This window comes from Ambystoma mexicanum, chromosome 3p (genome assembly GCF_040938575.1).
Source record: "Ambystoma mexicanum isolate Mex_15411 chromosome 3p, UKY_AmexF1_1, whole genome shotgun sequence".
NCBI classification, from domain to species: Eukaryota; Metazoa; Chordata; class Amphibia; order Caudata; family Ambystomatidae; genus Ambystoma; species Ambystoma mexicanum.
Window position 1 is genome coordinate 643,270,415 of NC_090925.1, and position 20,869 is coordinate 643,291,283.

Here is a 20,869-nt window from a genome sequence, read left to right on the forward strand (position 1 = left end):
AGTCCTCATATGATCTGCCAAAAGAGGGGCTCAACCCACATCTAAAGCCAAATGGTCCCCAGTGATTGGTGTAGGCTAAGCACACCTTAATGAACTGATCCTGGGTTCCCACTAACAATCTCCTGTATGCATGGGTTCATAACCAGAGTCCTTTGCAACAGAAAAGATAAAGGAGTGAACACATATAATACTAAGTCCCACCCATCGTCCTGTCTGTTGTCGATCAAAAGGTCTCTCTGGTTAATTGAGCTCTCTTTGTTTCCTCATCAAAGCCGCAGGTCTCCCTTGAAGTTGCGGTGTAGGCAGACTTTTGGTCGACACCAAACCACATACTCGTACTTTCTGAATGGGGTCCCCCTGGCAGGATGACTACTGTAAACAGCTGTCCCAGACAATACAGGTCATTGCCCTTGATACTGAGAGGTGCGAGCTGGCTTCAGGTTGACACAGTGCATATAAAACGTTGTTGAGGCTTTCCTGTCTTTTGTTTGTCCTGCGACCACGGCTTCCGAGGACCTGCTTGAATGAACTCTGATTAGTATGCAAAGCAGCCACCAGCAGTTTACCAAGGAAAGGGCGGATCCCTGGAGCCTTCTTTAGTTAATTAGGCAGGCCATGGCAGGAGGAAGGTGTTGCCTTCCCCTTTCAGAGATGATTTGATGTACTCTTGGCTGTCATATTCCAACTAAATATGACAGCGGTGCCGGTACCTACCGTCTATGTCCACCCAGAGTGCATAGGTATATGTGTATGTCATGCAGTGAGCATAGGAAAATGTGTGTGGATTAGCCCCACACATTGGGCCTCATTACGACCCTGGCCCTAATGGGTTAATGGCGCCGTAAAAGGCTGCAGCGCCGTTAACCCATTAGCGCATAACTACGAGGTCCCTTTGCGGGCCCCGACCTTAACGGCTGGTCTACACCAGCCGTTAAAGTAGGGACCTGCAAAGGGACCTTGGTGCTAAGTACGGTACTGCAATTTGCAGTACCGTACTTAGTGCCTTCCCCATTCCCATAGAGTCCTATGGGGCGAAAATGGGAATGGGGAAGGGCCATGGTTCAATGGGGAATTACCGCCCTGCCAACCTTGGAATGGGGTGGTAATTCCCCATTGAACCATGGCGGACCTGTTACAACACCGGCACCAACCATGGTGCTAATAGCGCCATGGTTTAGCGCCAGTGTTGTAATGAGGGCCATTGTCCGGTGGTTGATCTACAATCATTCAATTTCATTTAAAATTTCAAAAAAGCCCAGGCGAACGCACACCGACCGTGCGGTTGGTCGAATTCCTCACAGTCGCTGAGGCACTTGCTTCTTTAGGCCTAGCTAGGATCCTGCTGACATGTCGTTGCCGGCCTTGTACTCTCCACTAAGTGGGGGGGGGTTGCTACATTCTAAAGGTCTTGCCAATGGAAGGAGCTGACGTCCTACCCGTGGAAATCGAATAACTCTCCATCATTGGTATCTTCATAGAAATCATAATCACTGAATATCTCCATCCAGGGGCAAGACGAGAAAAAAACACATTTTTATCAAAGAGAGAAAAATCCCTTTATGTAAAATAATAATGAAAAATGCATGTCATGGAGTAGGCGACATGATAAAATTAGGCACTATTGCAAGTGCCTGTAACATCTCCAAGGTAGGTAGCACACCTGGTATTAAGGGGGCAAGAGAACTTGTCCGTTCCACTTTGCTGAACAGCTTTGAAAACTATCAATGTCTCTTTCCTTGGGGCCGAGTCTGGGTTGTGACGTTTTAAACTGCTCTATTCTGGACTTCTGTGAACTAGGAATGTCGTCCATGGGGGAAAACCTCTTTGGGGGCGAGGCGGGCATACTTGGTGAATAATCCCAGATATGTCAGTGGTCATATGTGTAAGTGACGTCTGGAGTGTAACATCCCTAGGTTGAGATATTGGCCTAGAGTGCGTCTTAGAAGAAGCCTTGGTTTTCCTAGGTATCTCTTCATGCTTTTAAACACGTTGGAAGCCTCTCAATGCGTAGATTAGAGAGAAGTGCGCTGAACCAATGAAATGGTGTGTCTTGACATCAAGGAAGTATGTTTTTATGTTGAGGATGACAATGTTTTGGAATACGCCTTTGAGGCCCATGGGAGTAATTATAGGGGTTGACAGCGGGTTTTGTCTCCCCCAACTTCTGTGGCAGCTTTTTTGTCCCCCCCATTTTTTGGAGGTAAGGCAGGGGGACCGCAATCATTTATTATGTAATTGGACAGCGCAAGCCAGGCTGGGGTGCCCAGCAAGGCCTGCGCTGTCTCATTACATAATGCTGAGATGCCTGGCAGCCGCGCTGCAACACATTCAGGGCCGGAATGCCCTGCGTGGCTCAGACCCTCATCCTGGCTGGCCTGACTCAAAGTCAGCAGCCAGCGTGTTGAACTGGGTGTTGCAGGGCCTGGCGCCTGTGCTGCCACGCTAGCAGCATCACTTCCAGGGGCCGCGGCGCAGAGAATCACTTTCCGGCTTTGTGTTCGTGCGACACACAGACAGGAACTAGGAAGCTCATTCAACTTGCTGGTTTCTGTCTGGAGGTGTGCAAGTGCAAGGTTAAGTCGGTGTAACATGAGAAGTGGCCCGGGCGGCATTTGAAAGCAGAGCAGAGGTACTTTTAAAAAATGTTTTTTTTTAAATTGTGTTTGTGTATGTTTGTGGGGGGCTGGGCTGCGGGCTGATCCTAGTGAGGGTGCCTGTTACATTTGGACAATGTGAGCAGAGCTCACAGTACACATTAAGGCCCCAGGTATGAAGATACACTAAGAGTCACAAATGGTGCATTCCCTGTGGCAAGCCACAGCTCTGCAACGCCTCTAAAATTAGTCTTGCCACTTTTCAGATGCTACTAATGCACCACCATCGTAATTTCAAAATGAAGTTTGTGGAAGGTGCGCCATCCCCAAGTAGAGTGGAAAGCGTCAAGCTGAGAAAACCGGTGACTCAAAACTGTCGTACTCTGCAAATGATGTTAAACAAAGCTGAGTGCACAAAGCCTTCCAAACATGGTGAACATTTGTTAAGCAGTTTTTGCTCTAGGTGCGCCAAAGGAACGTATGTGATGTTGTGTTAAAAGCACACTTTTAGGAGCCCTGGATAACATTTCCCCCTGCTGCCAAAAATAATCTTCACCAAACTGGCAAAAAGTATTTTGAGTTTTGCAGATACTTTTTCAGTACGCTTTGGTGTAAATTAGTAAATCGGTGTCATGGTTCAGGTTACAGGCCACCAAAAACGGCTTCACTTACCAAACTAAGTAGGGGAGTATCCAGCATTAAAAGAGTGTGGGGGGGAGGTGAGCAATGAAATGCAGTGTGTGGAATTACACATGGTCTCATTGGCACCCCCAAACCGCCCACCCCTACCCCAATCTACTTTTTTGGTAACATTAGTAGAAGATGGCATTTTAACACAAAACAAAATAAATAAAACTGCAGGATCATTCCAGATGCAGGAAACTCATCTATTAGAGCTCTGTCCAAGCCCTCTGGGCTAAATACATGCAAACTTCCTAATTATTATATGGAGTGCACCAACAGAAGTGACTTCACAGAAAAGGGCATTACAAGGCGCATCATCAGTCCTTGATACTTGGAGGCACCATGGAAGGGACTTTAGAATAAGTTGCCCTAAATAAGCCAAGTGACAAATAACTTTGTGGTGCAAAATACCTAAATTTCACTATTGTTATATGTGGAGCAAATCTATTGTCATTAGGCGTGTCCATTATAATACCATGATACATTAACATAAGCTTTGAAGTGAATCAGAGTCACTTGCAGAGCTGCAGATAAGGCACAATGTGATTAAATGATTTGCTCTGATCACACACTTGGTTAAATGGTGAAACTGGGACGTGGACAATTTAAGCGACCACGCACATCTTTCCAGGTTTAGTTGATACAGATATTTATTAAGGTTTTGCTTTCCATTTCATGTGCTTAAATAATTATTTAAAGCAATGCCATGGAAGCAAACCACATTCCATAATAAACTAGCCTTTCATGGTAAACTAACCATACACTATATACATTGTCATAGAAATATGTTGAGCAATGGGAATATGGATTTAGTTTTATTCTCCCAACTCTACATGCAGTCACAATAGCATCATGTAGATTAATGTGAGCCTAACAAATCCCCCTTGGGTTTTAAAGCCATAGTAATTTAGCATAAAGCATGCAACATTATGCACCCTTCTCACTTCTGATCATTCCCTCCCATTCACATTTCTAAAGGGACAAAGGTCCCTACCATCAGTGCCTAATGGCTCACATTGAAATGCTCTGTTGAAACAGAGCAACATGAGGACCCTCTGCTTCCCGGAACTTCTTGGCATAGTGTCCTAGCAGAGGGACACCTCTACCATTCTGAACAGGTAAGGTGTCCTACTGTCCTACTGCCAGGAAAATGAGTGTGCTTACCAGGAATTGCTCAGCACAAATTGTTCTGCCAGCGGGACACCTTTGCCGTTGGGTGCCCTCTTTGAGGTGCCAAACGCGAGAGTTGTCCCAATGACAAATGTCCCGGTCTGGCTCTTAAAAGCTTGCTCACCCTGCCTCTGCCGCTCGGTACTCCACTGCTTGGAGCTATTTGAACACAGGAAAACATACCTTAATGTTAATCATTCAGAATCCTGTAGAACAAATATATCAGCACGTACACAGACAAGGTGTTGTGCAGAACCCAAGTTTGGAGATATATGGCATTTAACAATTGATACCAAGTATACTTGGTCTCCCTCTGCACTGCCTTAACCGATGGCTTCTGCCTTTGAATGAAAGAAAAAATCAAGGGAATTGCTGACATTCCAGTGAATCTGTTCCTTTTGGCCATGGCTTTATAGTTCAGCTAGGTCAAGTCAACTTAGCCCAAAATTTCAGGGATCAGGGAGAGATAAAGTCTGGTCTGCTCAAAGGACGTTGCGCCACTGTTTCCTTGTGTTATTGTATACGTACATATAAATGTTGTGTGCACACAATGATTGTTATGGAGGTGCTGGGTTCATTGACCTTTGTGTCTGAATGAATGATGAATAATGCATTGTTTGTATGTTCTATTGGAATTAAGTTTGTGAATGTTATGTTGTGTCACTGGGTGCCTGGTAGGCTGGCTGAAGATGTGTGGGGGCCCAAATGAATTTTAAAGATACGCCACCAGTCTTATGAAAGTTATAACAGAGGGTCAGCAATTGACTCTTGTGGTGTAGTAGTCTAATGTTATCCCTCAGGGATTTAGGTTGTTTGACCGAGGTAAAAAATCCCAATGTAATTGACCACAGTCATTTTCGTTGTGAATACGTTTTTACCTCGGTACAAAAAACCAAATCCATGTAGCCCCAAACCACCAGTGCACTCATAAAGCCCCACTTACCTTTTCTCTATCCGCCGCCTCTCCTGTACCCTGTAGCGTCAGATACATCCATCTAACGTGCGTTGGATCTGACACTGCAGGGTCCCTTTTTCTTCTTTTATTTTTGGGTCCCCTGCCACCAATTCTGAGGAAGCGGGGGACACCCCTGCAACCGCCAAAGCCAAAAAATAACAAATATGGGGAGCGGGGGTCACCTCGCAACCCCAGCCCTTCATGTTCGGTATCTTCGGCTTCAAACTAATGGTGGTGACCGAAGTCAGTAAAATCTACCATTCGACCAGATTCTTTCCAATAATTTGGCCGAAACGATCCCTAAGACCCACCATCGCACTCCCTTCACCCCACCCTTGTCCCCCCAACTTTTTCAGCAAAGTTACTCCACTGTTGAGGCCACTGATTGCAAGTGGGTTGAAGTTGGCCATATCACCACTAATACTGGTACAGCAGACGTTGGAGTTGCAATTATCAATGTTATAAGAGCTGATTGTGAGCATGATGTCAGCATACCTTTCGACATGTTGTCTTGCAACATCGAAAAGTGATTCTTGTAGTCACATTGATGTTGTGAGGGGGGGTCTGTGAGGCCCTGGGGATGTCACAGAAGACAGTGGCAGCTCAACACTATGGATGGGGGGTAGGGTTGCTGCCTCCTGCCTGAGCCTCAAGCCACCAACTATTCTGAGTGACAGGTAGCACAGTCCCCTGTGTCCTTTATTTTAACAGGAGACTGTGCTGTTTGCCTTTGGGATCTGCAACATTCAGGGCCGGCCTTAGGTGTAGACGAACTGGGTGGTAGCCGAGGGTGCAAAATTAACATCATTTACATAGGGCGCCATAGCCTCCACCATGCCAGTATGGAGGCATGATGGCACTGAAGTGGCGCCCCTGCGCAGGTGAAAAGCCCCATGGCAGGAGCTTTTTACTTACTTTGGCTGCCACTGGCGACCAGCATGGGGGAGCAGCTTTGGGAGCAGTGCTGGAGCGGGATAGTTTTCACTTTGATAGGGTGCCGCTGCCATACCAGCATGGGGTAGCCTTTGAAAGGCTGAACCAAGCTGGCGTGATGGTGGAGCCCTATTTAAGTGAAAAGTTCTCCGCTCCTGTGTTGGAGAGGGGAGTTGTTCAATGAAATAGGGCACCACTGCCCAAAAAAAGGACTCTTGGCTCCCCCTTATCTTTGAGGGCAGAACTGAGAGTCGTGGCCAAACCTGGCATTTTGAATAAAAGAAAAAAGCATTTTGGAAACATAAGAGATTCCTATGCTCCCAAAATGATCTTGCCTTTTATGCAAAATTAATGTTTCAAATTTAAAACGGAGGGCATTCTTATTAAGAATATCCACGATTTTAAATTTGCAACATGTCTGTGATAGTGATTTGGACTCTGCTGTTTTCATTGGTCACACTATTTACCCTAACAAAAAAAGTCTGTAAATTGTAATAGATATATACCAATTTGAACATCTTTTGAACAGGATGTGAGGCATGTTGTTTCTGTATTGTGTATTGTGCCAAGACTTCTGAAGCAGATTGGGGAGTTTACCTGTTCCTCAGGATAGAAAATGTCCCTGTGCTGGGAGCTGTTCCTTTACATAAGACGCCTACCTGAGCTGGTGTTGTGTTGGATCCTTCCCGACATCTGTTTGAGGGGTAGCTGGATGGCAGTTTTGAAAGCCTGTCATCGTAGGGTATTGTAATCGCCTGGGTGGGGATTTTGTCCTCTGCCAGCGTAGGCTTGCTGCTGGCGCCGTTAACCCTTAACGCCTGATTTCCACCTTAACGCCTGCTTTTAGCAGGCGTTAAGTACCAAGGCGCTAAGCGTCCTTGGCGCTAATTACGGCACCGTAATTTACGGTGTCGTAATTAGCGCCTTCCGCACTCCCATTATGCCCTATGGGGCAAAAATGGGAATGGGGAAGGGTAAATGGGGATTGGGGATTTACCGCCCCACTCACCTTGGAATGGGGCGGTAAATCTGCCATCCACCATGGTGTAAACGGAGTTTACACTATGGTGGTAAAGTAGGGAACTTACCACCTGGGTTGGAATGAGGGCCACTGACTCCGCCATGGAGAAAGGGGGAATTACCACCCCATTACAAGGTTGCAGGGCGGTAATTCCCCCTTCCTCCATGGCCCTTCCCCATTCCCATTTTTGCCCCATAGGGCTCAATGGGAATGGGGAAGGCGCTAAGTACGGTACCACAAATTTCGGTACCGTACTTAGCTCCAAGGTCCCTTTGCGGGTCCATACTTTAACGGCGGGTATAGACCAGCCGTTAAGGTCGGGTCCCGCAAAGGGACCTCGTAATCAGGCGCTAATGGGTTAACGGCACCGCAGCCTTTTACGGCGCCGTTAACCCATTAGCGCCAGGGTCGTAATGAGGCCCAATGACACTTTACTTTTCTTTCCCCTTGATGCACAGTCACTGTGCGTCTTAACTGTTTAGTTTAGCTTCTTTATTTATACCGCACGCCGAACCCTGAGGTAAATCGGCGCCAGAGACTTAGAGCGAGTTCAACAAGTTGCATGCATTTTCATACTATATAAGACAATAAAGGTAAGTGCAAGTGACCAGGTTACATGATGGTCATAGCGTTAATACAAATGTGAAATACAGTACCCGAGCGAGGCAGTGATTCATCAAACAGTTGAGCAATTCTTGTTAGCAAGCCAGGACTTGGTTTTGGCTCTGAAGGTCCAGAACAAAGATTCCATTCTGAGGTTAAGGGGTATAGCGTTCCATTGTTTGGCTGCAAGGAATGGGAAACTGGAACCACCCGCTTTTTTTAGAGTGAATTTGGGAATGATGAGGCAATGAGAGCACATTGTTCTGGTTGGTCTACCTGATAGGCGTTTGTTGAATTTATCTGCCAGATTCTTGGGAGCATCATTTCGAAAGGCACTTATGGATGATGACCAGTTATCTAAGGGTGATTCTGTCTCGTAGTGGGAGCCAGTGGGCGTCCTGTCTAAAGCTGGAAATATGGGAGTGCCGCAGGATGCTCAGAGCAGCACTGAGGGCATTATTCTGCAACACTTGGAGTTTGTTCAGGTTGCGCTCTGAGGTGCCAAGGAAGAGGGTGTTACAGTAGTCAATTTTTGAGAGCACTAACACCCTAGCTAAGGTGATGCAGCTATTGGGCGAGAGGAATGCCTTACAGGCATTGATGAGCTTATTTGTGTAGGCCCTGGAGGAAGCTTGGCGTTTACTTGTTTTTTGAGAGAGAGCGTGGAGTCTAAGCAGACCCCTAAAGTTTAAATTTCTTTGGCCACTTTGATCAGATTTCCATCTATGTTGATGGCAGAGTTAGTAGCGAGGGTCAAGTTTGTTTAGTCGTGGTTGGGAACCGACGAGAAGAAGCTCAGTCCTCTCATCATTGAGGCATAGACTGTGTCAGCCATCCATGCTTGGATCTCCAGGTAAAGGTCGTTGATCAGTTTGGAGTCCTCTTGATAGCATCCTGTTAGTGTGATGAGAACCTGGGTATCATCAGCATAGTTTGTGTATGTGACATGCAGGTTGTCCAGGTGGTCAAAAAGTAGCTTTGTGAAGATATTGTATAAGGTTGGCGATACGCAGGAACCTTGCGGGACGCCGCAGTGGATATGGATAGGGTGAGCTGATGCCACAGGTGAGAAGACCCTCGTGGTGCGGTTAGAGAGGAAGGATTGTACCCAAGCAGTTGCCTCGCTAGAGAAGGCAGCTGCTGACACCAGATGTTCGGTGAGTATCTGGTGGTCGACGAGGTCTTAGGCTGCCGAGAGGTCAAGCAGCAGGAGTATGGTTGGTTTGCCATTGTCCTTTGCCTCATCCATCTGGATTTTTAAGTCCAGAAGGGCAGTTTCCGTTCTGTGCCTTGGCCTAAAGACCGATTGTCTGAGGCCCAAAAGGTTGTTATCTTCCAGATGCTTCTGATTCTGTAGATAGGCCACTTTGTCTAAGTTCTTAAGGATTTAGGGGACAGTAGTGATGGGCCTATAGTTGGTGGGGTTGTTAAGTTCTAGGTTCATTTTTTTTAGGAAGGGCATGACCCAGGCCTCCTTGAGGCTGTTGGGAACTGAGCTTGTTTTCGAAGGATGAGTTGATTAAGGCTGTTATGAAGGGAGCCAATTAATTGGCACTTTCTTGAATGATGGTGACTGGGCAGAGATCCCCTTGGCACCTGGACGGCTTGAGGCCTTTGATGACGTTTTCTACTTTTTTGGCCGAGACTGGGGTGAAGGAGAAGGGCGGGCAGGTGGGGCTTTTAGGAGTAGGTGGTGGAGGAGAGTTGGCGTTATTGTCTAAGCAGTTCTTTTTTTGCTCGATTCTAGATTGAAGCAGGGCAATTTTGTCTGCGAGAGCTTTTTGGATTCTTTTGTACCAGTCTACATCTTTTACGCAGGGTTCTGCCAATGTAGATGGCGCCTCAAGTTCCCTAAGGATATTATAGAGCTCTTTTGTTCTTCATTTGGCATTGGAGATTCTGTTGTCATAGGTCTCTTTTTTGGTAGTGATGATAGCATTTTTATAGGTGGTAACAGCATTTTTATAGGTGGATACAGCTGTAATAAAGAGAGCTTTGTTGGATGAGTTGGGCGTTTTTCTCAATGTGGATTCCACCACACCACAAGGATTTTAAATTCCGGGGTGAACAATTTGTTGAGGTGGGCTGCAGGTTTAGCTTTGGTGAGTTTGATGGGAGCGATGTTGTCTACTGCTACTTGGAGTGTTTTGTTATAGAGGTTGACTAGTTTATTTGCATCATGGTCTGTGTAGTTTACTGTGGCAAGGATATTGTGGATTAGTGGCCGAAGGCTTTGCAGCTTAATATTGCGGTTATTCCTAGAGAGGGTTAGCGGGACGGTGGCTGCGGTAGTGTTGGTCTGCGCAATTCCTTGGGTGGAGACAGAGATGGCATGGTGGTCAGACCAAGCAGTTGGTTCATTTTTAAGGATGGTAGTGGCGCAGTTATAGTGCGCCACCCATTCCAGGGCTCTGCCCTTATTGTGATTTGGGGTTGTGACCCTGTGCTTAAAACCAAGTTGGGACATTGTATTTTCTAGAGATAGAGCATTAGCATCATTGGGATCCCCGAGGCCTAGGTTGAAGTCCCCAAGCAGGATGATTTGAGATCCAGGTTTGGTGTTAGTTAGGAGGTCCAAGATGTCTTCCTCAAATGAGGAGATGTGGCCTGTAGATAAGGTGCATGAGAATTGTTTGGGATGCTGAGAGTGGGATCTTAACTGTCAGGAGTTCAGAGGATCGGATGCTAGTGGAGGGGGTCGCTCTGAGGCCTAGGGATGTTTTGGCGATGAAGGCTTCTCCCCCTCCTTTGCCCATTTCCCTGTAGTTCCTTGTTATGGAGTAACCGTCTGGGATGGCAAGAGATAGATCTGGGCCTGCTACCTGGTGCAGCCAGGTTTCGGTGATAGACTGGAAGTGTAGGTCGTTTGAGGAGATGAGGTCTGCAATGTCAAGCGCATGGGTGACCGGTGACCGACCAGTGACCGAGCGTTGATGAGGGCGCCTTTAATTGCTGTGCATCAAGGGTAACGCCAACACGACATGGCCAGTCTAGCCAGCTGGATATTCTTTCTTTTTGTGGCATGGCATTGTTTTACTTGCTGGGAGTCCTTATGTGGTAATACTAACATATATTGGTGCAGTATGCATGTATGGGCACAGCCAGCATGAACATATTGTATATACTAGCATATACTGTGGGGAAAGACATATTGAAAATGCATTGGGGAATAGTCCTGGGCACTGTTGGTAACTTGCATCCTTTTGGGTTTTCATGTTCTATCATACAAAATTGTTTCACAGAAAGTGCTGTACAATGCACCATTTTTTACCCCCCTTGGTTTTGTTTGGCATCCCTCGTAGCACTCAATCACTCATGCATATTAGGCACATGCATTTACGCACCACCCCTTTAAGAAAATGTACCAGGCTCTACTGACAGAATGTCTTATCAGTGTCACCATGTCTACAGCTGCTTAAGTTCGGCTTTTTAGATGGTATTGACCATTTTTCCCAGTCACCCTAAGATCGGGCTCCCACATATTTGGCTGTAAGCCTGATGCCAACTCTGTCCTTAAGCCTATGATAAGACATGTTCGGCCAAATGTGCCCCCACCTCCCGAACATGTGTCAGGGAGTCAAGCAACACACAAGTCATAGCCATCTTTTTTTGCATTTCTTGCCCCCACGCGAGGCATGTTTGGCAAAAAGTGAGATTGTGCTTTAGGAAAGGCTGAGGTCAAAAGTGTTGAAAACACCTACCTTCACCAAGCCACAAAGGTACTGGGGAAAAGTAAACATTCTTACAAGAAAAGGTTTTAAAATCTCCACAAAAAAATTAAAGAATCTGAATTTCCTCACTAGATTGGAAACAAGAACTAACTGTAACTGTCACAAAGGTGCGTGATGGAAGTGACGAGGTCTTAATCCTTAAAGAGACAGTGGGCCTCATTACACGGTAGGCGGTGACCATGGTGCTATTAGCCCATATTTTACCGTGTCCGCCTTGGTGGATGGCAGAATTACCGCCCTACTCCAAGGTGAGCAGGGGCGGTAATTCCCCATTCCCCAAGGCACTTCCCCATTCGCATTTTTACCCCCATAGGGCTCAATGGGAATGGGGAAGGCGCTAAAACCAGCCGTTAAGGTCAGGTTCCGCAAAGGGACCTTGTAGTAAGGCGGTAAGGGTTTACCGGTACAAGTGCCCTTACCGGTACCAGTAAACTCTTACCGCCTACCGTGTAATGAGGCCCAGTGTCATTTTCGGGTATCCATTAAGCTGGCTCGCTGGACATTGCTACTCTTTGATGCTAGTTTCTGCAAGTAGGGTATGCCGGGAACACACTACATGTGCTTTTAATGAGGCAATTCACAACTGACCGGATCCCTCTCATTTAATAATGTTTCCTATTTCATGAAATGCTTCTTTAATTATTATTTTACCAAAGAGAGCTTTCTCTCAATGATAACAATGTGTTCTGATGTCTCGCCCCTGTGTGGAGATATTCAGTGTTTACAGATGTCTAAGAGAATCCCACGATGAAGAATGCAAGTTTAGTAAACTGTTAAGGGGCTTGCAGGTAGAGACATGCCCACAAAGCCGAAGGGAGACAATTACACAAGAGGCAGGAGTGCAAGGAGACCTGCAGACAAGAAAAGATAGGCAACAAAGGCAGTGAACAGAAAATGGCAAGGAGTACAAGTAAACAAACACGTTAGGTTCCCTCTTGGGGTGTACGCAGAATGGGGAAATAGTTTCCCACAGAACCAGGGAAACTCCAGCCTTCTAAGCTGGTTACTATTACCGGGTCCAGCTTTGAATGCTCATGGCAAGGAGCAGCAGCAGTGGGTGGCTGTGTCTGGATCCTAAGGCACAAATAAGGTAACAGTACTCACATGACTGAAACCTGTATGGGTGCAGCAGGAACTGAACAATGACTGACTCCTGAGACAGGAACCAGCACACCGTTTACAATGACACAAGGTACAATACGGAAACACGACAAAGGAAAGGGGCAGAAATTGCCTGCTGGAAACTCAGCAGCCAAACTCTGAACAAAGGAATGACACAAGGCTCAAGTGAAGACAAGAACTCTAACAGCAATATCCAGGGAAAAAAGGATGTCAAAGTGAGCAAGGTTCAGGACAGAGAACTGGAAGAAAGAAGAAAAGCTAGAAAACTAGAATCAAAGAGCAGGGGTGAGGAGACTGGAAACTGCAGATTGGTAACAAGGAACAGTAACTCTGGACAGGAATAACAAGGGTAGGACTGCAGAGATAAAACAAGGAACTGCAACGCTTTAGTGGGATAACAAGGGTGGGCTACAGACAGATAACAAGGAATTGTAACTCTGGAGTGGGATAACCCGGTCAGGACTGCAGATATAACAAGGAAGCTAAAATCAGGTAACACAAGCAATGGGCACAGAACAAGGAACTACAGGCAGTGAACACGATTATTAGTGTTAGAGAGCAAGAGGCTGTAGACAGGGAACAGAGGACTGCAATCAGGGGAGCAGGGCTGCAGTGTAGGAAGCACAGATGTGCACGGCAAAAGGCAGGGGAATGAAGGCAGAGTATCAAGGCTGCAAGGCAGGGAGCACAGTGCTTTTCAACAGGAGCATGTTCTGGAAACAACAGGACACAGCAGAAATCCAAGAATCAAAGCAACAAAGGGCTGGAACCGAGCTCAATGCAAGAGACCTGTGCTCCTGCAGGCAGCTGCTTAAATACTGAGATGCCTGTGCTGAAGCAGGCTAATTAGCAGGACTTGACGCAGCACACCTGAAGGTAATTGGCCACCTCCCTCTCTGGTCCTGGGAAAGTAAAAGCAGTACTGATGTCCAAGGTTTCTGGGAATTGTAGTTCAAAGACTGCTGTATAGGAGTAGCCAGGGAATGGGGACTGCCACACGGTGCATTATGGGACATATAGTTTGTGAAATTAATTAAGGAAGTTGCAAAGTCTTGCAAATGGAAAGTGAATACAAACATATGAATAGGTATTGTCTGGGAAGGTTTATGGTGATGATTGTGTACCATATAGTCCACAATGGGTGCTAATTGCTGCTCCAGTGGCACAGTCGTGACATAAACTCATTAGAGAAATATGCCCCACTAATTGTGGGGGTAGCAAATTTGCGTTTACGGTTTGATATCATATTGCTTACCAAAGCTCTTGATTTCCCCTTGCTTTACCCTTGTTTTTAGTTCATAGTCATGACTAGTTTACTCAAGTATTTGCAAGCTTTCTATGCCGCTTTTCTGATGTCTCAGGGCAGTAGGAGGAGCACCTACTATTAATGGAGTTCAGGAAGAAAGCAGACATTCCTCCAGGTTCTATGCACTACAATGGAAAGCTCCAGTTGGGCTTGTACTTCTGTTTCAGTTTCATGCTACCCTCATTAGAACATTGGTAGGTTGAGAGCTAAAGGGTGGGAAACAGCTTGCAGAAAGAACAGTGTATGGGGAATTTGGGGTCCTGCCAGCAGAAGGCAGGTCAACATGACATGAGAATAACAGAGACAGTTCTGGAGACCTTCATGTCTCCTGGAGATGAGATCTTAAAAATACTTTACCTGAAATTCAAAATATTCGTCTGCGCCCACATTCATCATATTACAAATCTGTAAAGAAATAAAATAGATTCTTAGTATTTTTTTTTATAGAGGAGCGTCTTGCTATTATGGAGGGGGGACTGGAATAACACCCAGTCCTAACTTTTACATGAACTCAGGAGGTCCGACTGAGGCGAGATTCAGCCATAAAGCATATGCTACATGAGCAAAGAGATTCCGCCATAGACCGTTCACTACATGAGCAAAGAGATTCAGCCTTAGAGCATACGCTAAATGAGCAAAGAGATTCAGCCATAGAGCGTACGCTACATGAGCAAATAAACTCAGCCATTGACCGTGCGCTACATGAGCCAAGAGATTCAGCATTCCAGTGAATGCTACATGATAAAGGGATTTAGCCAAAGAGCGTACACTACATGAGCAAAGAGATTCCACCATAGAGCGTGCGCTACATGAGCAAAGAGATTCTACCATAAAGTGTACACTACAGAGGCATTGAAATACAGCCATAGAGCGTACGCTACCTGAGCAAAGAGATTAAGCCATAGAGCATATGCTACATGAGCAAGGAGACTAGCCATTGAGCAAAAGCTACATGATCAAAGAGATTCACTCTTAGCGCGTATGCTACAACAGCAAAAAGATTCAGCCATAGAGCATACACTACATGAGCAAATGGATTCAGCCATAGAGCGTACGCTACATGATCAAAGAGATTCTGCGATAGTGCATATGCAACATGAGCAAAGAGATTCAGCCATAGCGTGTAAGCTACACATGCAAAGAGATTCAGCCATAGAGCATATGCTACATGAGCAAACAGATTCAGCCATATAGCGTAAGCTGCATGAGCAAGCAGATTTAGCCATAGAGCGTATGCTACATGAGTAAAGAGATTCAGCCATAGAGCGTACGCTACATGAGTAAAGAGATTCAGCCTAGAGCATGCGCTACATGAGCAAAGAGATTCAGCCATCGAGTGTATGCTACATGAGTAAAGGGATTCAGCCATAGAGCGTACACTACATGATCAAAGAGATTTAATAATAGAGCGTACGCTACATGAGCAAAGAAATTCAACCATATAGCGTACACTACAGAGGAATTGAGATACAGCCATAGAATGTATGCTATATGAGCAAAGAGATACAGCCTTAGAGTGTACGCTATATGAGCTAAGAGATTCAGCAATAGCGCGTACGTTACCTGAGCAAAGAGATTTAGCGACAGAGCATGTGCTACATGAGCAAAGAAATTAAGCCATATAGCATATGCTATGTAAGCAAAGAGATTCAGCCATAGAGCGTACACTACAAGAGCAAAGGGATTCAGCCATAGAGGGTACACTACATGAGCAAAGAGATTCAGCCGTAGAGCAAACGCTACATGAGCAAAGAGATTCAGTCATAGAGCAAATGCTACATGAGCAAAGAGATTCAGCCATAGAGCCTGTGCTAGATGAGCTAAGAGATTCAACCATAGAGTGTGCGCTACATGAGCATAGAGATTCAGCCATAAAGCGTATGCTACATGAGCAAAGAGATTCAGCCATAGAGCAAACGCTAGATGAGCAACAGATTCAGCCATAGAGCGTGCGCTACATGAGCAAAGAGATTCAGCCATAGTGTGCATGCTATATGAGCAAAAGGATTGCAGTAGCATAGTTCTTGGCTTACAATGATTCAGAGGCAGTGCTACAATAAGGCAATTTTAGGTGGCTGACAGAAATAGAGGGGACCCAGGACGTGTCATTTTGGACCACAAATCTTCATATACTGCACCACTGTTATGCCGGGGGGGTAGAGGGGTCTCCAAAATAGCACTTCACCTATGGTGGCATACATCTTTGCAAAGGCCCATGCGGCTCCCTCCTTGCTTGTCTTTCTCCTGGGCACCAAAACCCTCCCCTGGGCAAAGCACAATTAATTAAGATCCCCATCAGCATCCTTTATAATAAGGCAACATTTACTCACAAGTCCGTTTTCAGCCACGTACGTGGGCAGCTTGCTGGCCAGTGCCCAATGATCCGCTGGCGGGTTTCTGCAAGCACAGATACCATTTGTGTAATCAGAATGAAACATACCATGACCACAAAATATGCTTCGATGACACTCAAATAGCCTACACACCTTCAGCCTGGCTGATTAAAAAAGTTGATTTGATTGTTTTTCGGGACCTTACCTACGGAAGCTCGTCTACTGTCCTTTGGAGAGGGCAGGGAAAGGAATAGTTCTTTGCTAGGGACCAGGCACTTCGTTTCTCAGCTTAATAACTTTGGCCCGGCTTTGAGAAAGCCAGCTTCTGATTTGAGGTGACTGATTATATGTGTAGCGCTAACCTCGCTGGGACGTATACTCATGTATGTAGGTGCCCCATGGTGCGCCACATTCGGGAACTTGACAGGACTACAGGGTAAGAGGCGAGAGCGGGTGGGAGTGGGCACCCAAGACAGAAAAGGAGGTGAGGGGTGTGTGAATTTGTCAAAGCAATCCTCAGGTGCAAGTGAACAGAAGCAGGGTGTGAGCGTGACCCAGCGCTTAGACAGCTATGGCAGAGAAGCCATGACAAGCTGCTTATTTAATTTGGAATGAACAATGCTCTAGTGAGGAATAGCTGAATTGAGTACACCAAGACTGAGAACTCTTGGTTTAGGGTTTGGTTTATTAAGGGACTATATGCACTCAGGAGCCAACTGAAATGCAGAAGGGTAGTCTTCCCAAAAGACGCGATGTTGGGAATAATGATAACAAAGGTCAGGATGGTTTTCTATCAGAATAATGTCTCTTCTCACCGAATGTGGGGCTGAGCTACCAGCCCCCAGTGCAAAGGTTTGAGTATACACAGTTCTAGAGAGGTTGTCTCCCCTCCCCTCCTTCAGCGTTGCTGGTTTATGTGTTTCCTGAACCCTAAACTTCAGTATAGTTACTTGTAGGCTTTTCGTTGTCCGGTACCACCAGGTTGCCTCGGATACGAAGTCCTACAAGTAGACACACTTCAGACTCCTTCTGTTTCCCCCTTCTAAGCAGACCATAACCTTTCTGTCCCACCTTTTTCTTCCCCCCTCCTCCTGGGCTGGTCTCACTACACTCCCTGCCACTCCCTACACTACCCGGGCTAATACTTACACCACCTCTTTGTGTCCCCTTGCTGCTTTTAATATTGCCACGTCTGCCTTATGCCCAGTTTCCACTCCTTCCTCCTGGGGTGACTCCGACAACTACCACCTCCTCAAACCTTCACTTCCCTATGGATGTTACTGCCTCCGTCTGGCTCTCTACTGCTGCCACCAGCGTGTTCCGTTCACTCCCTTTCCTTATGTTCCAACTTCCTCCTGGATCCTTGTTGCTACCACCACATCCTCGTGTTTGCATTCCACACTAGAGGTTACAACCTCCTTCTGAATCTGTCCCACTGCCAACTCCTCCTTCTGCTCACTCTCCATCACCATGTTACTTTTGCCTCCTGGATCTGTCCCATTACCGTCACCTCTTCCTGATCACTGTTCTCTCGCTGGTGTTATTGTAGCCTCTTGGATCACCCCCACTTAATCCAACTTCTTCGGATAACTCTCCACTTTTGATGATGTTATCACCTTTCCCCTGGATCTATTCCACTACTACCACCTCCTACCGATTATTCTCTACCATGTTAACACCAACTCCTGGTTCTTTCTCACCACTACCGCCCCCTTCTGACGTCAACTCTCTGACCTGAATGTTACTGCCTTCTCCCGCTCTACGCTGCCACCAACTCCCCAGCCTCTTTTCTCTCTACATTGTTCTGTTCTCCCACCACCGTCACATTTCTAGCCTCCAGGCTCAGCCTTCTGCTCCTGCAACCCACAGCTGGAAAAAAGGGTCTGGCTGTATTTATACTGTGTTCCTGCCTCCCGCTAGGTGGGTCTTAGAGAGATGGTTGGCACCTGTGAGCACTGGTTGAGGGAGCGTTGAGATTGGCTAACGTTTGTGATTGGGCTCATGGGGTTGGGCGGAGCATGTTTCCATCCCCTTCTCCCTCTTGGTTGTCCTACTTGCTATTCTAACGCTCCCTAAGCGAGCCTACATGTTGCTATGGGTGCAGTATTTCTAGTATAGAGCTCCTGATTGGGAACATGCCGGTAAGCCCTCTGTGTCACTCGATTCATAGTGGGAAGGTTGGGGAGCCAGGTACCCTGCTTTGCAAGTTTGCACGGCACTCTTTGTGAGAGTCTCCATGCAGTGGGAGGTAAAGACTTGAAACAAAGCTTCTGCAGAACCAGATTCTTTGTTTCAGTTTCCCCAGATCTTCAAAACGAATCCCTTCAGTGTGCCAGGACTACTACCAACTGTAGCACGGCACTTGCTACCTCCGTAGAAGAGACAGAGAGATTCACCCCCAAAGGGACGATTCCCTTCCGTGCCCGACATTTTGGTTTCTCTAAGGTGTGCCTCCATTTGGGAGAGAGAGTCATTCCACTAGCAGGGCTGGCTTCCCTTGATGCTTTAATAGGATGGACCAGTAGAGCACCCGTGTCAGAGCCCTGTGGTGAAAACATTAGACACGTGTCAGGGACCAGGGACAAGTGACAAGGGGATACTCTGCATATCACCCACATGTCCAACTTCCTTTGATTCAGGGTGGCACCTGGGCCCCTGAATCACTGCCCTGGTAATTACCAGAAACAAGCACAGGATTTCCTCACATGTGTTTCCGTAGATGAGGCAAGGCAAGACGTTCCTGATACCAGCCTTTAATAACACATGCCTTAAGGTATCGTCTGCAGTAGGCATGAGTGGAGATATGTGTATCCTTTTGTGGGGATTTACACTGAGGTGCATATGCAGGATATTTCTGCCACCCTTTACATCTAGATGATGTGCTTCTGCACACAGCTGACTCTATTTTGTTTTTCCTTTCAGCCCATGTGATTCAATTGTTGGTGCATGAAAACGAGGGATTGCAGTCTAATGAATATCACTGTGTATTTGTGCCTCTTTCGTTTTTAGAAGCATTTGGTTGCTATTCCACTTCTTACCACACAGCTCCTGTGGCGCTGTTGCAAGGCGAGGTCCCTGCCGAGGCTCTCATGCTAGTTAGGTGTACTATGGTCATGCCTGCAAGACTCTCTGATACACTCGTTTCTAGCTCTGAGAGAGAGAGGCACAACCTGCACATCACGGTTTCAGCACAAAGGTAACAAATCTAGGCAGCCTTGTTTTAGCCTCCGCATTGCCCTTTATTTCATGTGGACAAGCGGCAACTTTTGACCATGCCATTCTGTTGTAGATTTCAAACATAATGGAGCGGGAGGCTCCAGTCCATGCCGGGCACATTTTTGAATTGTGCAAGGCTTCCTGAATAACATCCTAGTGCCCTGCATCTATAGAGAGACGCCAAGCGACCACTGCACAGCTTCTCCCATTTAAAGGTAGAGTTAGCGACTGGTTGTTGCCAATATGTATTTTGTTTACAACCTCTGGTTTACTATGCTAATGCCGGTTCGCCTACACTAATTCCATATGTTGATTTCACCTTTGAAACAGTAACGTCAATTTGTAAATGTGAAGGAACAAATCTGAGCTTGAGCCCCAGACACGTGAGTGCGCACATTTGGTGTTTTACACTTTTTGGTGCACTTTTTCTCATTAGTGCAGATACATACAAGGTGTTTATATTTCAAAACTGGATTGCACTGCACTACTTTTTAACTGTAACTTTTGGTTTTTGATTAACCTCGCTCCATGGTCTAGTGGCTATGCTCTCTGAAAGTTTTATTCATATGTCTGCTTCATGACACATTACTAATGGTTTTACATTGGTTTTTATCCAGTTCTTTTAAAATAATGCTTCTTTGTTTTTTGCACAAGAGGTGAATATGTCCCACAGGCTCCCCTTATAGCAGGATTGGTTTCATGCACATCACCCTGCTTTTACAGACTTATGAGCCCAATGCATTGTGGACCTTGTAGTTGCATGCCCTAAAAGTCACGGGACACATTATTTTGAGGTATTTTGATTGTGATCCTGTGGTTACTAGTGAGACTATGTTTCTTGTCTTTTTCTCCTTTTTTATTTTTTCTGTACCTCAGGGGTCACGACTTCTACTGGTCCTGAGGAAGGCGGAATGGCCCACTCCGCCGAAACGTAGTTTACTCGCACTTTCTGTTTTATTCGTGTGCGAGTATGACACCTTCTAGATTTATTCTGGTGTCACACGTAGACCCCGAGTTTAGCTAGTAGACCTTGAGTTTAGCTAACCAATTGAAAATGCCCCCAATGGAACTGAACATTTATAATCCAGAGACATATGGTTTCAACCTCTGAGTGGGGGCCTATCAACTTCAAAATTTATATAGTGTTGACTATTCTGAGAAAAAGTTTTTTCAAATGTTTTTTTCTAATGTGTGTATATAA

At 46.1% G+C, this 20,869-nt stretch overlaps 1 protein-coding gene and 1 long non-coding RNA gene across 3 annotated transcripts in view; one reads left to right on the forward strand and one right to left on the reverse strand.

Annotated features, from left to right (window-relative positions):
- PDE6A (phosphodiesterase 6A) overlaps positions 1 to 20,869 on the reverse strand; it is a 552,155-nt gene that overhangs the window by 103,341 nt on the left and 427,945 nt on the right. For both annotated transcript variants that reach the window (XM_069651410.1, XM_069651409.1), the window contains exons 7-8: positions 16,450 to 16,516; positions 14,477 to 14,524 (exon numbers count right to left, since the gene is read on the reverse strand). In XM_069651410.1, coding sequence (XP_069507511.1) covers positions 14,477 to 14,524; positions 16,450 to 16,516 — 115 coding nt within the window. The remainder of the gene's footprint in view (positions 1 to 14,476; positions 14,525 to 16,449; positions 16,517 to 20,869) is intronic.
- LOC138580686 (uncharacterized) overlaps positions 19,406 to 20,869 on the forward strand; it is a 226,369-nt gene continuing 224,905 nt past the window's right edge. The window contains exons 1-2 of the long non-coding RNA XR_011304322.1: positions 19,406 to 19,648; positions 19,742 to 19,883. This is a non-coding gene — a long non-coding RNA (uncharacterized lncRNA). The remainder of the gene's footprint in view (positions 19,649 to 19,741; positions 19,884 to 20,869) is intronic.